Raw genomic sequence first — 19,505 nt, 5'->3', positions numbered from 1 at the left:
TCTCTCTCTCTCTCTCTCTCTCTCTCTCTCTCTCTCTCTTCACTCCCTCCGCTTTCCGTTCGTGACATTCCTTCCTTTCTCTTCTCTTCCTTCCTCTCTCCCTTCCCTTCCCTTCCCTTCTTTTTCCTTTCCTTTCCTTTCATTTCCTTTCCTCTCCTTTCTTTACCTTTCCTCTCCTTTCTTTACCTTCCCTTCCCTTCCTTTCCCTTCCCTTAACTTCTATACCCTTCCCTTTCTTTCCCTTCCCTTCCCTTCCCGTCCCTTCCCTTCCCTTCCCTTCCCTTCCCTCCCTCCCCCTGTCTCTCTAACTCGCACAATGTTCCACTCTCACGCATCACAGTTTCCGAGCTTCCAAACGCCTCCCCCATTGCAGTTCCATTATCTACCTTATCCTTCAATCTCCTCCTCCTCCTCCTCCTCCTCCTCTTCCGGTGGGCTTCGGAGGCATTTCATATACAGCCAAATTCCCCTCCGCCTCTTCCTCTTCCTCTTCCTTCTTCCTCCTCCTCCTCCTCCGCATTTCCTCCTTGTAATTACACAATCTGGTCCTTCCTCCCACGCGAACGGGCACTGACACACACACACACACACACACACACACACACACACACACACACGAGAGAGAGAGAGAGAGAGAGAGAGAGAGAGAGAGAGAGAGAGAGAGAGAGAGAGAGAGAGAGAGAGAGAGAGGAGAGAGAGAGAGAGAGAGAGAGAGAGAGAGAGAGAGAGAGAGAGAGAGAGAGAGAGAGAGAGAGAGAGAGAGAGAGAGAGAGAGAGAGAGAGAGAGAGAGAGAGAGAGAGAGAGAGAGAGAGAGAGAGAGAGAGAGAGAGAGAGGTAAAAAAAACAACATATCCAGACAGTCAGCCAGGCAAAGACAGACAGGAACGGATCGAAGAGAAAGGGAGAGAGAGGGAGAGAGAGAGAGAGAGGGAGATTTAAAGATGGAGAAGGAGAATAAGGGAGAGTTGAAGAAGGTAATGGAGAGTAGGAAGGGATGAAAGAGAGAGAGGAATAGAAGAAGAGAGAGGGAAAGAGAGAAAGGGAGAAAGAGAGGAAGATTTAAAGGAGGAGAAAGAAGTAAAGGAGAGTAGAAGAAGTGAATGGAAAGACGAAAACAGAGACGTAAAGATGGAAATAAAGAAGGAGAAATAAAAAGAGAAAAAAAAGTTAAAGTTGGCAAAAGATAACAGAAGGAAAAGTAGCAAAAAGAAGGAAATTGGAGAACGAGAACCGACAAGCGAAGAAAAGATAACAAAGCAGGAATTGTAAAAAAAGAAAAGACTAAAACTTGACTAAAGATAAGAGAAAAAAGAAGAAGAAGAAGAAGAAAAGAAAGGAGGAGGAGGCGTCAGGCGATAGATGAATGAAGATAAAGAATGATGAGGCAGTAAAAGGAGAGAAAGAGAGTGAAAGGATGAGAAACAGGAAGGGTGGATGGAGGGAAATGGAGCGGGAAGAGAGGACAAAGGAGAGAAAAAGGAGTAAAAGGATTAGGAGGAGAATGGAGAGGAAATTAGAGAAGAGAGAAGCGAAGGGAGAAGAAAGGGAAGAATGAAAAATTAATGGAGGAAAATTAATAAAAAGGATATGAATATTGAGATAGAGAGAGAGAGAGAGAGAGAGAGAGAGAGAGAGAGAGAGAGAGAGAGAGAGAGAGAGAGAGAGAGAGAGAGAGAGAGAGAGAGAGAGAGAGAGAGAGAGAGAGAGAGAGAGAGAGAGAGAGAGAAGCGAAGTCTTAAGAAAGCGAATGTCTCACGAGAGCTTTTGTGTGTGTGTGTGTGTGTGTGTGTGTGTGTGTGTGTGTGTGTGTGTGTGTGTGTGTGTGTGTGTGTGTGTGTGTGCGTGACTGCAAGCGCGCCTAAATCCTCTGGGAACCTTCACAAAATGTATCCACCGTTTTCACAACATAAAAAAAAAAAGTGAAATGAAACAAAGAAGAAAAATTACCCTGTAAAGGAAAGCAATTTATGAGCACGAGAGAACAAAAGAAGTTTTATAATTACCTCCCCTCCTCCTCCTCCTCCTCCTCCTCCTCCTCCCTTCCTTCGTTCCTTCCTCTCTTCTCTCCCTCCTCTCTCTTTCCTTCCCTCCGACACAGCAGCCTCAGGAAGGGATTTACAACACCTCTGTGGACTGTTTGTTTGAGCAGATTTGAACACACTGATTATTACCTCTCTCTCTTCTTTCTTCCCTATTTCTCTTCTGTTCTTGTTCTCTTCCTTCCTTTTTCTTTTTTTTCTCTCTGCCCTTTTCCTCTTTCCTACCCTCATCCCTTCCTCTGTCTCTCCCGTCCCCCTTTTTCCTCTCTTCCTCCTTTCTTTTCTTCTCCCTTTTCCCTCTTTCCTCTTTTCTCCTGTTCTTTACCTTCTTCGTTCTCTCTCTTCCCCTTTCTCTCCCCTTCCTTCCTCACTTTCCTTTCTCCTTTCCATCTTTCATTCTCTCATTCATTTCTTCCTCTGCCTCCTCCTTCTTCCTCCTTTTTCTTCTCCTTCTTCTTTTTCCCTTCTCTCCTTTCCATCTTTCGTTCTACCATGACTTTCTATCTCTCTCCCTCATTCCCCTTCTCCACTTTCTATCTCTCGTATCTTCAAACTTTTCCCTTTCTCCTCCCTCACCCCTTTCCCTCCTCCTCCTCCTCCTTTCTTCTTCCTCTTTCTCCTTTTTACTCTTTTCCTCTTTTTACTCTTTTTCTTTCCTTTTCCTCCTCCCCATCATTTTCTTTTTCCCTCACTCCTTCCCTCTTTCCCTTCATCTTCCCACCTTCTTCCCCTTTTCTAATCCGTTTCTCCTTTACCCTTTTTATTTCCCTTTTATTTCTCTCTTCTCCCTTTCCATTACTCTTCTTCTCCCTCTTTTACTCTTTGCAATCTCTTTCCCTTCATACCATTTCTCTACTTCCCTTCCCTTTCTAAGTCTCCCCTTATCACCCTCTTCCCCTCAATCCCTTTCTTCCCCTTTCACTTCCCCTTTACCCTCATCATAACCCACCATAACCTCTTCTTCCCCTCCTCCTCCCCCTTAATCCCCAACCTCCTCTAACCCTTCACACGGACAATACAATATCCTCATCCCACCTCCTCCTCCCCACTCCCCTTCCCCTTCCTTCCATGATGATCTCTCCCCTCCCCAACCCTCCCCGTCCACCCACACGTATTTTCCCCTCCTCCCCAATCTTCCCCGCTATAGATTTCACCCCCATGACGTCAGGCCCTTGCGTCACCTTCCCCCTGGCTTCTCTCCTCCCCTCTTCCCCTCCCTCATCATTCCTCCCCTTCCCCTCTCCTCCCCTCCCCAGCTTATTCATCTCTAACAATATGCCATAAACATTATATTTCATTCCTCTTCCCTCCTCCTCTTTCCTCCCCTCCCCTCCCCTCCCCCTCTCTCTTCTTCCTCCCACATATATTGTATCTCAAATGCCTCTACTCCCCTCCCCTCCCCTCCCCTCCTCTCTCCTCCTCTTTTCTTCACTTCTTCCTCCCACACATCACCCCCGACACTATTCATTATTCTCTCTCTCTCTCTCTCTCTCTCTCTCTCTCTCTCCGCCTACACACTCTGCGCAGACTCCCTCCCGCTTCCTCTTCCTCTTCCTCTTCCCCTCATATTTCCCCTCCCCTCTTTTCCTCCCCATTCCACGACGCCATTTTGTCTCCCCAATTTACCTATCTCCGTTCTTCTTCATCCTCTTCTCCTTCTTCTTCGGAAATGCATGCTCGTCAAACGCTGAACGTGGAGTATGGGTGACAGGAGGAGGAGGAGGAAGAGAAGGTGGAGGAGGAGGAGGAGAATGATGGCCAAGAGATAGATAGAAATAATAGATAGACAGATAGATAGAACGACTTTTCCTTATTTCTCTCTCTCTCTCTCTCTCTCTCTCTCTCTCTCTCTCTCTCCCTCAAAGTAATGAACGCGTCACCTCTTCACACCTGCGACAATTATATTTATTTTTACCTGTCAAAATTATCCCCGCCTTCACCTGAATTATCTCGTCACTTATCGCACTCAGAACATGACACCTGACCTCCTCCTCCTCCTCCTCCTCCTCCTCCTCCTCCTCCTCCTCCTCTTACCAACATTATCAGAGTCACACCCTCCTCTCCCCTCCCCTCCCTTCTCCTCCCTTCCCCTTCCTTTCCCTAATGACAATCCCCATTAATTTCGTCACTCCTCGTTACCTGAGCTGCACTAAAATGGCGCCTTCCTCCCCCTCCCTCCCCATTTGTTGTAATAAAGATGGCAGTATCTCTCTCTCTCTCTCTCTCTCTCTCTCTCTCTCCCCCCTGTGAATTATGGCTCTTTCTTATTTTTTTCCCTTTTCCTTTCTTTATTTCTTGTGTTTTATTTTCGTTTTATTTTCATACTCTTTTCCGTTCGCTTTTTCGGTCATTCTTCTTTTTGTTCTTTTCTTTTTCTTTCTTTTATTCGCTTTCTTATTTCGTGCTTTCTTTTTTCTTCTTTCCTTCTTTCGTTTCTTTTCGTTCTTTTCTTTCTTTCTTTCTTTCTATCAATCTTTCTTTCTCTCCCTAACATTATCAGCTATGTTCCTTTCAACACTACTACTTCAACTACTACCACTACTACTACTACTACTACCACCACCACCACTGCTACTACGTCCCTTTTCCATACACTTCCATCTCTCAAACCCTTCCCATTAAAATCTGTCATCCCCCATTACACCCCCTTAACCTGACCTTTCCACTGGCACTGCTCAAAGTCACGTTCTTAATAATTCATGGATGACTCTGGGTGGCTTTATTAATCACAGCCATTCTTTTTTTTTATCAGATGACACCCTCCATTAAGTCTTCCATTAGCTTTCCATTAACTGCAGCATCTTGATTCACTCCCAAGTTCGTTCATTTCGATTCACTCCTAAGTTCGTTCATCTCGATTCTCACTCCTAAGTTCGCTCATCTCAATTCACTCTAAGTTCGTTCATCTTGACTTTCACTTCTACGTTCGTTCATCTCAATTCACTTCTAAGTTCGCTCATCTCAATTTACTCCTAATCTCGTTCATCTCGACTTTCACTCCTACGTTCGTTCGCTTCACTGCATTACGTTCACTTTCCCAGGTATTGGCACTTCAACGTTCTTTCTTTCCTCCATTAACTCGTTCTCCTCTTCCTACCTTTTCTTCTTCATCATCCTCTCATTCCTCATTTATACTGTCCGCCGTCTCACCCTCTTCGCCCTCCTGACATCTCCCATTAGTTTCTGCCCCACCCTCGACCCTCCTCCATTTCCTCCCACCACTCCACTCAGTTCTCGATTCACGTCCCATTTCCCCTTCCATTACCTCGAGACCCTTAGCTGTCACTCTCCATTAGATTCCGGCCCTCTCTTCACCCCTTGCAATGATTCTGAGCTATCTCCGTTTACGCCTCTTTTGCCTTCTATTCTCGTTTTATTCTCCCTTCCATTATCTTGTCACCCTCCATTAAATAGTGACCATTTCCTTTTACCTTAATACTCCCCTTTATGTGAGGAATATCTATTAACTTCGAGCCACTAAGTTATGTCCCCAGTTCATGTCATATATCCCTCTCATAATGGCACTGTATGATGGCACTCTCCATTAAATTGTGGCTTTTACTTTTAACCTTATTGAGACACATTAATTTCAAGGACTTTATTAGCTTACTTTCAGCTAATTCATTGTCTTACCCATTAACTCAACCCTCTTTCCATTTCCTCACAATAGGTCCTCAATTCACTTCCCCATTTACCCCTTAACACCCAATCATTTCCAGCACTGCATTAGCTCACTTCCAACTAATGCATTCTGTCTTACCCATTAACGTTACCCTCTCCATTTACTCACAATAGGTCCTCAATTCACTTCCCCATTTACCCCTTAACACCCAATGATTTCCAGCACTACATCAGCTCACTTCCAACTAATGCATTCTGTCTTACCCATTAACTCAACCCTCTCCATTTACTCACAATAGGTCCTCAATTCACTTCCCCATTTACCCCTTAACACCCAATGATTTCCAGCACTACATCAGCTCACTTTCAACTAGTCCATTCTGTCGTATCCATTAACTTGGCCTTCACCATTTACCATTCACCCCATTAACCCAGCACCTTCGTTGTCACCCTCCATTAGAAAGAGGAACTCCTTTTAGCCTTACCACCCCCATTAGCCAATTAACTTCCTTATTAGCTTCCACCACTCCACATGGAACACCTTGGCACAATTATCCATTCACGTGGCACTTAAGACTGGCATCCTTTATCAATCAGCGCCATTACCATACTACTTCTTATTAATTTTCAATGGTCCATTATTAACACCTACCACTCTGTCAGGTTCACACCCTCCGGCACTCCAAATTGACCTTTATAACATGGCACTATTTTTTGGCACTCCTAAAGTCTACGCACCTTGCCATGACACTTTCACTTAATTCCTATCGCTGCCTATTACATTCTGACACTCCCCTCTCAACAATTACCATTTAATCGAATCCCTTAGGACATAAAGATCGACCCCACGTAGGAGCCTAAAACCGAACCCCTTAGGAGTTCAAAATTAGACACTCAGGACTTTAAAAATGACCCCCATAGGATCTCGAAATCGACCAACATAGGATATTAATATCGATCCACTTAGTACCCCAAATTCGACCCACTTAAAACCTTAAAACTAACCCCCTTAAGACTTAAAAATCGTCCGTTTAGGCACTCAAATCGACCCCCTTATGCACTCGAAATCAACAACCCCTATCCTGGCACTCCCTTGGCACTTCGTTGCAAACTAATGTAGCCGATAAGCCTTGAGGGGCGACGAGAGGCACCGCTGAAGAGGCCCCCTTCAACAGCCACTTCTTGAGGACAAACACGCCCCTCCGAGTGCCACTTGGAGCCCCTTGGTACCGGCACTCGAGGCAAACTATCAGAAGTCGAGTTGGATCCCTTCTTTAAGCGATCAAAAGGGGTTCGATTCCCCCTCGCTGGCCAATCAGACAGGCTTAGTTGTGTGTCTTCTCCTCCAGCTCTTTCTACCTCTCTCTCCTCGTCTTCTCTTCCCCTTCCTCTGATTCCTCTTCCACTTTGTCTAACTCCACTTCCACTTTTTTTCCTCCATATAATTCGTTCTCCTCTTCTTACTTTTTCTTCTTCATCTTCCTCTCCTCCTCCTTTCTCCTCATCTGTCTTCTTACCTCTCTGTTCCTCTTCTATCTTTCGTGTCTTCCTCCTCCTCCTCCTCCTCCTCCTCCTCCAATGGTCCAATTTGGGTTGTACTGTTGACTGTGTGTGTGTGTGTGTGTGTGTGTGTATGGAGAGAGAGAGAGAGAGAGAGAGAGAGAGAGAGAGAGAGAGAGAGAGAGAGAGAGAGAGAGAGAGAGAGAGAGAGAGAGAGAGAGAGAGAGAGAGAGAGAGAGAGAGAGAGAGAGAGAATGACCCCCCCCCCCTCCTAAAATTGGTAATTCAGTGACAACAAAACGAAAATGAACCTTAACAACTTCCCGAAAAAAAAGAAAAAAAAAGGATAAAAAGGAACCCGAGAAAAGAACGACTGACCTTCCCTTCAGTGATATCTCCCCTTAAAAAAAATAATAAAAGAAAACCCCAAAAGAAAACGAGACAACTTCTCCTCCCTTCCTCTTCCCCCACCCCAAAAAAAAAAAAAAAGTGAAACCGCCCCTTGAGAAGAAATAAAGAAAAAAAGATTAGATGAAGAAATTAAAAGAAAAAGATAAAGAAGGATAGTAAGTATATAAACAATGCAGTGAAGCAGTGTAACGAAACCCAAGCAACCAAACAACAACCAAACAACAACGAAAACAACAACAACAACAAACAAAGACAACAACAAAATGGGTTACAAAATTTTTTCCACTTCGCAAATTCCCTGAGACAGCGACCTCCTCCTCCTCCTCCTTCTCCTCCTCCACCTCCTCCTTCTCCTCCTCCTCCTCTTCTGGGTGATGGAAAATAGGCTGAACTTGGCATGACGCTCAATAACTCTTCTCGGTCAGTGAGAGAGAGAGAGAGAGAGAGAGAGAGAGAGAGAGAGAGAGAGAGAGAGAGAGAGAGAGAGAGAGAGAGAGAGAGAGAGAGAGAGAGAGAGAGAGAGAGAGAGAGAGAGAGAGAGAGAGAGAGAGAGAGAGAGAGAGAGAGAGAGAGAGAGAGAGAGAGAGAGAGAGAGAGAGAGAGAGAAAACACCCCCACCAAAACTCTTTAAATACAAAACAATATGAAAACGGAAAAACAAAAAAACAAAAACCTGGATATAATTGCCGCCATGTATTTCTGTTTATCAATATTAATGGAGTTGGATTCCCTTAATAGGCCGTAAACGCATTCCGGACCATTAGGCGAATCAGTGCTCAGCTGCAGCCCGAGGTAATGACGATAAATAATTGACGATAATGATGATAATAATGATGATAACAATGGTCCCCGTACCCTCATTACGAAAGGCAGGCAATAGACGGGTTTCTGGTATTTATAGTCGTCTTTTGTCATGGCTTTTGTATCGTCTATATTTTTCCAAGTAGTAAAGAAGGGTCTCGCAAAATACACACGTCGTTATTATTGTTGTTATTATCGCTAGTGTTAAGAAAATGGTAAGAGAAAGGGAAAGAAATACAGGGATTGGCAATAAAGTTAAAGGAAGAAAGGGGTACACACACACACACACAAAGTGGATTGATAAAAAGGAGAGAAGAAAAGGATTGACACACACACACACAAAAAAAAGTGGATTGATAAAAAGGAGAGAAGAAAAGGATTGACACGTACACGAAAATAAGTAAATTGATAAAAAGGAGAGAAGAAAAGGATTGACACACACAAAAAAATAAGTGAATTGATAAAAAGGAGAGAAGAAAAGGGTTGAGACACACAAAAAAATAAGTGGATTCATAAAAAGGAGAGAAACATGGAACCATGGAAACATGGAAATGCAGGCAACAGAAAGCCTATTGGCTCATTACGAGGTTGCCCGCTTTGGTGATTTAATTTGCTCGACAGCCACTTGGGGCTTGAGGAGCAAATGAAAGCACCTCGATATTGAGGAGCAGATGAAAGCACCTCGATATTGAGGAACAGATGAAAGCACCTCGATATTGAGGAGCAGATGAAAGCACCTCGATATTGAGGAGCAGATGAAAGCACCTCGATACTGAGGAACAGATGAAAGCACCTCGATATTGAGGAACAGATGAAAGCACCTCGATGTTCAGTTTACTCCTGACGCAACGAAATGACGGTCGATTCGATATTTAAAGGAGTTGATGGTATTCGCATTTACTACTTCTGAAGGAAGATTGTTCCAGTGGTTGATGACTCGGTTTGAAAAGAAATTCCTTCCAATGTCTGTGTTACATCGACTCGACTGAATGGGTAAACCGTTATTTCTAGTTCTTGAGTTGGTTTGGAGTTCAAAGCATTTGGAGTAATCGACGTTATTGAACTTTTTCAGGTACTCGAAGACTTGAATCTTATCCCCTCGTAGGGGTCTTTTCTCCGTTGTAAAGAAACTGAGTCGCTTGGATCGTTCCTCGTACGGGTGAACCCTTAAGATTGGATTCATCTTTGTGGCGCGTCGTTGAATCCTTTCTGTAATTAGGAGACCAGAACTGTACCGAGATGCGGTCTTACCATGTAATTACACAAACACGACAAACAAACACAAAAACAAACAAACAAACAAACAGATGAGATACAGGTAACAAAAAAAGAAAGAGAAAAACACGCTACATCACTCAACCCAAACCACCAAAATATGAACACTTAAAACAACCAACAAACCAAAAATAAATAAATAAATAAATAAATAAATAAAAGACCAATAAACATCCCTAAAGTCTAACATTTCCAAAGACCACAAAAAAAAACTACAGCACCCACGTGGACATAGGTAAGAGACCCCCCTTAACAGCCACGCCCCCTCATCTTTCCCTACTCCCCTTCCTCCTCCTCCCCTTGTTGACCCACCATCCCCCTCCCTCCTAGCTTCCTAACAAACAGACTAACGACACCTTCACTACAAAAAAAAGACTAAAGCACCCAAATGAATTACAGGTAAGAGGCACCCACAAAAAACTCCCTTCCCAAAACTCCCTTCCCATTCTCCCCCTTTGGCCCCCCTCCCCTTCCAGCTTCCTAACAAACAGACTAACGCCACCTGGCCGCCCTTCAAGTCAACACCTGGGTAAGCCTCGCGCAGGTGTCCCCGAGCGACTCTTTCCCACGCTGGTGAAAAAGACAACCCTCAGTATTTCCCTTCTATTTTTTTTTACCTTTTGTGTATAGACGTGTGGTTGAGATAGATGGATAGATGGATGGATGGATAGATGGGTGGATAGTTTTTTTACGGGAAAGGAGTCAGCTCAAGGGCAACAAAAATGGAAACAGGATAGAGTAGGCGAAAGGGTCAAAAGTAGACGAGAAATGGTCAAAATAGCTGGGTGTTAAAAATGGATGGATAGGTGAATGAATGAATGGTTAACAAGATAGATAGATAGATAGATAGATAGATAGATAGATAGATAGATAGATAGATAGATAGATAGATGAAAGGACCAATAGATAGGTATATAGATGAATGAATTGAAAACCAGATATACAGATAGATAGATAGTTTAATGAAAAGGTAGATGGAAGAGTGGATGGATTACTAGACAGATAGACAGATGAATAGGTGAACGAAGAGGTAGATGAATGATAGAATGAATAACTCAATAGATAGACAGATGAATAGGTTGACACATAGATGAACCGATGAATTAATAGATAAATAGATAGCTAGATAGATAAATGGATAGATAGTTGAATGACTGCAAAGCTAGACACATAAATAGATACATGCTAATTATTAATCTTTGCCTTAATTAACAACTTTTATCAATTTTAGTATAGGATCGCTTTTTTTTTTTTGGCTCTGGGTATAAAATCGGATCCTCTCTGCCTGCACCGGGGCTCGAACCGTCTCACCCTGGCTCATCAATTTCATGGGTCGACGCTCTAAGCCACTAAACCACCGCGCCCGAGATGGAGAGATGCTGATTGATTGATGGATTAAGATTGAAAGGTAAGAGAGAACGAGAAGCTTGCGTATTCCATCTCGCTTACCGCCTCTACGGGACACTGTAGTTGAGATTGATGGATTGATGGGTGGTTCAGTATGTGGATTGATGGACTGACTAGAAAGAGGTTGAGAAAAAAGTGACATACAAACGAAAAGGAAGGAAAAAAAGGAGTCTGGAGTTATCAATGAGGCGGTTTTATATTTATGCTGCTGTTGGTACTACTACTACTACTACTACTACTACTACTACTACTACTATTACCACTACTACTACTACTACTACTGCTACTACTGTTACTAGAATCACCCTAACTACATCTCTCTAACCCTTAATAATCATCCTTTTATAGCTTTCACACACACACACAACCCCCCCACAGCGCCCCCCCCCTCCCTCCCCCCCCCCCCACACACACACCCTACCATAAGCGAAGAAAAAGGTCAACACAGTTCAGTAATGGAAAAATAAAACTCCATCAAAGAAAAAGGGACAAAAAATCACCGCTACCCACAACCGAACGAAATTGATCTCTCTTTTGATCTCACGTTCTTTTTTCTTTTATTGGGAGCAGCTTCCAGAGGGCTTTTTGGGGGGTCATTGTAATTGTGTTTTTCCCTTGAGTTGCCTCCCTTTAGCTGCTGTAAAAAAAGACAATGACAATGAAGGCTGTACTCACCATCTGGGCGGGGATGATGAAGACGATGCCGGGTCCCGTGTGCGCTGCCGGCCGAACGTCATCGTACTGCCCAGAGGTGTAGCTGTAGCCGCCCTCCCCGTGTTGGCTCTGGCCGTAGTACGCGTTCCCTCCTGCAGGCGACATGGTAAGGCTGACGAAGGGATATAATGGAAAGAGAGAGACAGGGAAGAGAGAAAACAGAGGGTTGAAACAGAGAGCAGGTAGAGGAAATGGAAGTGAGGCATAACAGAAAGAGACATTTATTATTAATATTATTATTATGAAAAGCTACCAAAGCCTCCCTTCAGGGTGCAGATACAAGATGTTGAATCACACAAAACACCAAAAGTTACTGGAGAAAAGCAAAGGCAACGAATAGTTAAGAAACTGGCCAGTCAAAGCCAAAAGGAGGAAAAATAAAATTAGTTTCAAAAAGACATTCGCACGAGACTTCATTGGGTAACTGATTCCATAAACTTGTCAGCGACGGAAGAAAACATCGTGAGAATTGTGTCGTTCAAAATTTCATAGGATTAAAAGCAAGATCGTTTTGACTAAGAGCAAACCTCGTGACCCGGGCAGGAGTAAAAGGATCAGGCAAACCATTGTGTAAGGGATGCCGATTATTCTTAAAAAAACTTTAAATAAAATGCTAAGGACACCAACTTGACGCCGATGATCAAGATGAAGAACAAGTGCCGGAGAAATAAATTTAATTGAATTGATAGTTCTGTCAAGTAACTTTAAATGGCAGTTGGCATTACTATAAGGAAAGAGGGGAAAGAGAGAGAGGGAAGGGATAAAACAGTAGATAAACACAGAAAGAAGAGGAAACGAAAGAGAGGAAAGAGATATGAGGACAGGGAAAGAAGGGAAAAAGAGAGAGAAAGGGAAGGGAGGAAACATATATAAGGCAGAGGAAATGGAAAAAGACATAGAATAAAGAAAAGGAACAAAAATGAAACAAGGGAAAGGAGAATGAAAAAGAAGATGGAAAAGAAGAGGAAAGGGAAAGGGGAAAGTGTGTGTGTGTGGTTGGGGGGGGGGGGGTAATGGGGTAATGTATGGGGTGTTTCATTGAAGGGGTGGATGCCTGGCTGTGATTGTGGAGTTATGAGGTGAAAGGGGGGTGTTGTGGGGGGCTGTATGTATGGGGGGTGGGTCATTGTGTGTGTGGAGGGGGAATGCCTTTGTGTGTGTGTGTGTGTGTGTGTGTGTGTGTGTGTGTGTGTAAGTAGGTAGGTAGGCAGAGGTAGTACGTTGTTTTATTTTTAACCAGACAGACTAAAGTGGATGATCTAACGTGGGAGAATGGAAGGATAAACACACACACACACACCCACACACACACACACACACCCACGCACGCACCTGCAGCTATATGCACGCTAGCTCACCTGTATCACTAATTAAACTCAACTTGGTAATACAACATGAGATTAACCTGTCTATAAAACAAACAAACACACAAATACATGAGATTCTAAACTCAACACCGAACGGACTGCTGATGAGAAAATTCCGTCTCCCATTTTCTAATTTCGTAATTCGTATCGCTCACTAATATACGGTAATTAAGGGTCAGTTTCACAGTTCCCCATGATGGGTTAGTAAGCTCCCAAACCAATACCAGAGCCTTCGAAATTTCCTTGTATAGTGTCTGGTGTTTATATTTAAGTTCACAAATTTGATGAAACTATACAGGAAAAGTCTTGTGTATTTAGTGTGGCATCGAAGACCTCACCATTTTGGATTGTGTGGGATTCTATATAGTTTGGTTCGGGCTGTTACGAAGACACTGTGAAATCGGCTCTGAATCTATACACAGACAAGCAGAGACGGAAACGTATGATATTTGAACACATATCCAACACTAATTGCACCTCGTATTAATTCCCAACGTGATTAATATTGCGACTATTCAAACCAAGCAGAGATGAGGCAGGTAGGTGTCAGATACAGGGGGTTCCAGATTCTCTTACTCAGCATCTAGTATTTACCGCTTTCCAGCCCCCAAACTGTCTCCTGCATCCCAAAGACGAGATTCATTTATATTTATCGTTACAATGGTTAATTCCTGATGTTTTTTTGGTAGTATTTAAGTGTCAAAAACCAGTTAATACGATGCTCTAAGGACAACAATCTGGCATCGGTTGTCAGGTGCATGGGTACGGTAAGAGAAGCAGCCTCACACACCTGTCTCCCTCTCTCACACTCAGGTATAATCCACGTGTCAGGTAAACCCCCTATCCCTTCCCCCACATACACCTGCCCATCTATACACCTGCCGCTCCTTCATAAGCTCACCTGCGCTCCTACTCTCAGGTTTCCCAGGTAACTCACACACCTGCCTCTCCTCCACACCTTTGCGCCTGTCTGTTTGTCTGTCCCTCCCTCCCTCCCTCGCCTGTCCACCCACTCTCATCCTCGTCGTCTGTATAATTCATGAGTTCTATTTGTGAGCGTCGAGAGATACACGGATAGGAGAGGGAAGAAAGGGAGGAAATAGAAGAGATAGATTGAGGAGGTAAAGGAAATGGAAGAGATGGAGAAGGGGAAATGAGTAAAGAGAGAGAAGGTAGAGGAGTAGAAGAGACGGAGAAGAGAGAGAAATGAGTAACGGATAGGAGAGGGAAGGAACGGAGGAAACAGAAGAGATAAAGACAGAGATGAAGAGGAAATGGGAGAGACGGAGAAAGTGAAATATGAAAAGGGAATGAGAGGAAAGAGAGAGAGAGGAAAGGGAGGAGACAGATAGAGAGAAAGGAGGTGAAATGGAAGAGACGGAGAAGGAGGAGTAAGTACTTCAAGGAAACAAGGGAAAGGAGAATGAAGGGAGGATGGGGAAGAAGGGGAAAAGGGAAGTGATGAAACAGGAGGAAGGAAAGAAAAAAAAAATGGAAAAAGTGAAAAAAAACATGATTAAAGAAAGAAATGAGGTTGACGAAAGAAAGGGAAAGAAGAGGAAAAAGGAAGGGATGATAAGGGAGGAAAGAAATAAAGAAAAAAAACATGATTAAAGAGAGAAATGATGTTGACGAAAGAAAGGGAAAAGAATGAAAATATAAGATGCAACAGAAGGAAAGTTGAGTAAAAAAAAACACTAGACACACACACATACACAAACAAACACACATTCCCCCCTGACCCCACCCCCTCCCCCTTCCCCCTCCCACACACAAACAGCCATCCACCACCAGAGACGAGACCGCCGACTAAACTACAGTGGAAAAAATCGTGAATATCAAAAGAGCAGCCGAGTGGGTAGCAGACAGGAGGCGCGGAATACCAGTCTTATTTTTTTCTGGACTGACACTGTAAACTTCGAGGAATCCAACAGAAGAAGGTCGTCCCAGGCGGCCTTACCTAACAAAAGATGCAAATGAGACCTCGAAGATAAAGAGAAGAGAGAGAGAGAGAGAGAGAGAGAGAGAGAGAGAGAGAGAGAGAGAGAGAGAGAGAGAGAGAGAGAGAGAGAGAGAGAGAGAGAGAGAGAGAGAGAGAGAGAGAGAAACATACAGATAGACAGACATACGGATAGACAGACAGACAGATAGACAGACAGACAGATAGACAGACAGACAGATAGAGAGACAGACAGATAGAGAGACAGACAGATAGACAGACAGACAGATAGACAGACTGATCGGTAAACAGAAACACAGATAAAGAAATAGAAAAAAAGAGAAAATTGGATAGAAAATTGAAAACAAAGTAAAATCGAGAAAAAAAAAAGAAACGGAACATTAGACACACACACACACACACACACACACACACACACACACACACACACACACACACACACACACACACACACACACACAGACGCAAATCAACACCTTTCACAGCTACCAATCATCACCCCACCCCAACCCCCAATCATCCCCTCCCCCCTCACCACCCCCACCATCACCACCACCACCCACCTGTGTACCCGCCGCCGCCGCCACCAGCCAGACAGCCGCCTCCGCCGCCGCCAAAGCCGCCTTCCGTGACCCACTTCTGGTCGAGGTCCTGGCAGGGCGACCCCCCGAGACCGCCGTTCACCAGTGACTGCCCTTCGTGGTCCATCTTACGCGTGCCCTGCCAGCCGCCGCCCGCACCTGTAGACACGTGGAAAGTAGAAGCTATTACACACGAAGGAGAATACACGGGGGAAAATGGAGAATAGAAGAGCCCAGTAGGTAATTGTGTTGGGTAGATAGGTAGAGTGGCAGGTGGATAGGCCTATAGGAAAGTAAGTTAGTAGGCAGATTCTGACACACAAATTCACAAGAGGATAGGAGAATACAAGAGGCCAATAAGTGATAGCGTTAAGTAGGTAGGCACGCTGGTAGGTGGGTAGGTAAGTAGGTTATGTAAGTAGGCAGGTAGGTAGGTAAGTAGTTAAGTAGGTAGGGTAGTAGGCAGCTCCTGAGACACACACGGTAACACAGGAAAAGGGGAATACATGAGGCCAGTGAGTGTAAGTAGGTAGGTTAGGTAAGGTTAGGTTAGGTTAGGTTAGGTTAGGTTAGGTTAGGTTAGGTTAGGTTAGGTTAGGTTAGGTTAGGTTAGGTTAGGTTATTTTAGGTTAGGTTAGGTTAGGTTAGGTTATTTTAGGTTAGGTTAGGTTAGGTTAGGTTAGGTTAGGTTAGGTTAGGTTAGGTTAGGTTAGGTTAGGTTAGGGAGAAAAGAATAGAAGAATAGAAGGAGAGAGAGAGAGGGAGGGGGCAGAGGAATTAAGAAAAAAAAAAGGGAAGAGAAAAGGAGAGAAAGAAGAGAAGAGAAAAAAAAAAAGAGAAGAGGAGAGAAAAAGAGTGCAAGGAGAAGAGGAGAGATAAAAGTGGAGGGAGAAAAAGGAAGTACAGGTAAGCAGGTAGTAGGTAGGATTTAAGGAGACAACAAGAGACCACATGGCAGTTCCTGAGGCTCACGTGTTCACCATCCTCCCTTCTCACACGCCAACCAATCTAACAACCATTCAACCTGTAATTAAACTATAAACCTTATCAGTATCAGTATCATCATCAATCTCTCTTTCGGCCACCTCTTTTATTTTATTTTTTTTTAGGAGTAGCGAGTAGCGTTTTTTTTTTATTATTGTTTTCTTGTTTATGTGCCCTTGAGCTGTCTCCTTTGTTGTAAAAAAAAATTGCCTACCTGCTTCTTTGTCTCATGTCTATAATTCTACCTACTTTCGTATCTAAGAACCTATCTACCTGTCTGTTCATCTATCTACCTACCTGCCAATCTACAGAACAGCCTACCAATATACCTACCAATCATCTACTTACCTGAGAAATAACCTACCCACACACCTAACTACCAATCTACAAAGTTATCTACCTACCAGCATACCTATTTACTTATCTACCAGCCTACCTATCTACCTATCTTCCTCAAGCTTCTCCCTTCAACAGGTTACATTATTGCTTCATAAACTCCACTTGCCTCCACTTTCCATCATCACCACCACCATCACCACCACCACCACCACCACCACCACCATCACCACCACCACCACCACCGCTGCATCACATGACCTTGCTCTCTCTCTCTCTCTCGCTCTCTCTCTCTCTCTCTCTCTCTCTCTCTCTCTCTACGGCAATCAACGGTAATAACCCTTTTCACACAACCCCAATCGTGACACATTTAATGGCGTCAAACTTGGGGTGCAAACTCATGGTAGAGGAGGAGTTTTGCTACCGCGGAACTTGGAAGAGGAGGAGGAGGAGGAGGAGGAAGAGGAGAAGGAGGAGGAGGAGGAGGGAAGGAAAGTGCAAGAGGAGGAGTCAGAGGAGGGACGTGCTGGAGAAGGAGGAGGAGGAGAAGAATGAGAAGGAGGAGGGAAGAGAAAGAGGAGGAGGAAAGAGAAAGAGGAGGAGTCAGAGGAGGAAAGAAGGAGAAGGTGGAGGAGGACGAGGAGAATGAGGAGGAAGAAGAGGAGGAGGAGGAAGAAAGAGGAAGATGAAAAGTAGAAGGAGAAGGAGGAGGAGGAGGAGGAAGGTAAACTAATCCAGGTGAAAAGAAGCAGGAATGGAAAGGTCGGAAGGAAGAAAAGATGAAAGGGAAGGAGACATCAAAGAAGGAAGAGGAAAAGAGACGGACGAAGAAGGAATAAGGAGAGGAGAGGAGAGGAGAGGAGAGGATCAAGAAAAGGAAGGAGACGGGGAAGAAGGAAGGAAAGGAACCATGGAAAGAGGAAGAGGAAGAGGAGGAGGAGGAGGAAACAAATATGGAAAAAAAGAACAAAGGCGGAGGGGAGTAGAAAGGAGGTGAAGGAAACAAGGAATAAAGAAAGGAGGAAGGGATAAAGAAAAAAGAGAAAGGGAAAGAGGAAAAAGATAGCAAGAGGAAGAAGAGAGGAGTGTCAAAAAAAGAGGGGAATAGAAAGGAGGTGAAGGAAACAAGGAATAAAGAAAGGAGGAAGGGATAAAGAAGAGAAGGAGAGAGAAAGAGGAGGAGAGAGAGAGAGAAAGAGGAGGAAAGAGATGAAGAACAGGAGGAAAATGAGAGGACTGTCAAAAATGAGGGGAATAGAAAGGAGATGAAGGAAACAAGGAATAAAGAAAGGAGGAAGGGATAAAGAAGAGAAGAAGGAGAGAGAAGGAGAGGGAAAGAGAGAGAAAGAGGAGGAAAGAGATGAAGAACAAGAGGAAAATAAGAGGACTGTCAAAAATGAGGTGAATAGAAAGGAGGTGAAGGAAACAGAGAATAAAATCAAGAGGAAAGGGATAAAGAAGAGAGAGAAAGAGAAAGAAAGAGGAAGAGGAGGAGGAAAAAGATGAAAAGCAAGAGGGAGAGAAAAAAGAGGAGTGTCAGGGATGCTCGGGTCCACCAAGAGCATTAAAGAGGAAAATAAGAGGACTGTCAAAAATGAGGAAAGGGATAAAGAAGAGAGAGAAAGAGAAAGAGAGAGGAAAAGGAGGAGGAAAAAAGATGAAAAGCAAGAGGGAGAGAAAAAAGAGGAGTGTCAGGGATGCTCGGGTCCACCAAGAGCATTAAAGAGGAAAATAAGAGGACTGTCAAAAATAAGGAAAGGGATAAAGAAGAGAGAGAAAGAGAAAAAGAGAGGAAGAGGAGGAGGAAAAAGATGAAAAGCAGGAGGGAGAGAAAAAAGAGGAGTGTCAGGGATGCTCGGGTCCACCAAGAGGATTAAAGAGGCCGCTTTGAGGAAGGCGAGCAAGAGGAAAAATATAAACACACACACAAAAAGGGTTGAAGTGCATTGGCAAGGCGGTAAACAGGATCGGAATCACTTATTGATGTTCAGTAAAGGTGGAAAAATTACTTACCCGATAAAAATGAAAACTGGGCCAAGGAGAGGATGTCGAGGAGGGAGGGAGGGAAGGAAGGGAGGGGTGGAGGGAGGTAGATAAAAGAACGGAGAGGAAGAGAGAGAGGAAAAGAACAGGAGAAACAGAAGGGAGGGAAAAGACGGGAAGGAAGGACCAAAGGGAGAGAATTAACGGAATGGAGAAAGAAAGGGGAAGGACAGAAAGGAGGGAGGGAGACAAAGGGAGAAACAGGGAGAGAGGAAGGAGGGAAAAGGAAAAGGAGAGAAGAGGAGAATGGAACGAAAGGGGAGAAAGGAACGAAATGGAGAAAGAAAGGGAAGGATAGGAGAAGGGAGGAGGGAAAGAGAATGAGGAGAGGGAGAGAGGATAAAGAAAAGGGAGGAGGGATAAAGGGAGGGAGAAGAGGCAAGGGGACGAAAGGGGAGAGAAATAACGAAATGGAGAAAGAAAGGGGAAGGACAGAAGAGAGGGAGGGAGGGAGGGAGAGGAGGA

General features: G+C 44.1%; 1 protein-coding gene across 3 annotated transcripts in view; it reads right to left on the bottom strand.

The window, feature by feature from the left end:
• Positions 1-19,505, bottom strand: part of LOC126983025 (ALK tyrosine kinase receptor-like) — a 294,044-nt gene that overhangs the window by 107,275 nt on the left and 167,264 nt on the right. For all 3 annotated transcript variants that reach the window (XM_050835449.1, XM_050835446.1, XM_050835447.1), the window contains 2 exons: positions 15,660-15,836; positions 11,731-11,861 (listed from right to left, as the gene is read on the bottom strand). In XM_050835449.1, coding sequence (XP_050691406.1) covers positions 11,731-11,861; positions 15,660-15,836 — 308 coding nt within the window. The remainder of the gene's footprint in view (positions 1-11,730; positions 11,862-15,659; positions 15,837-19,505) is intronic.

The sequence above is a fragment of the Eriocheir sinensis genome, chromosome 52 (genome assembly GCF_024679095.1).
Source record: "Eriocheir sinensis breed Jianghai 21 chromosome 52, ASM2467909v1, whole genome shotgun sequence".
Taxonomy (NCBI): Eukaryota; Metazoa; Arthropoda; class Malacostraca; order Decapoda; family Varunidae; genus Eriocheir; species Eriocheir sinensis.
The sequence above is the reverse complement of the archived record's forward strand: the minus strand, read 5'-3'. Positions and strand labels throughout refer to the sequence as shown.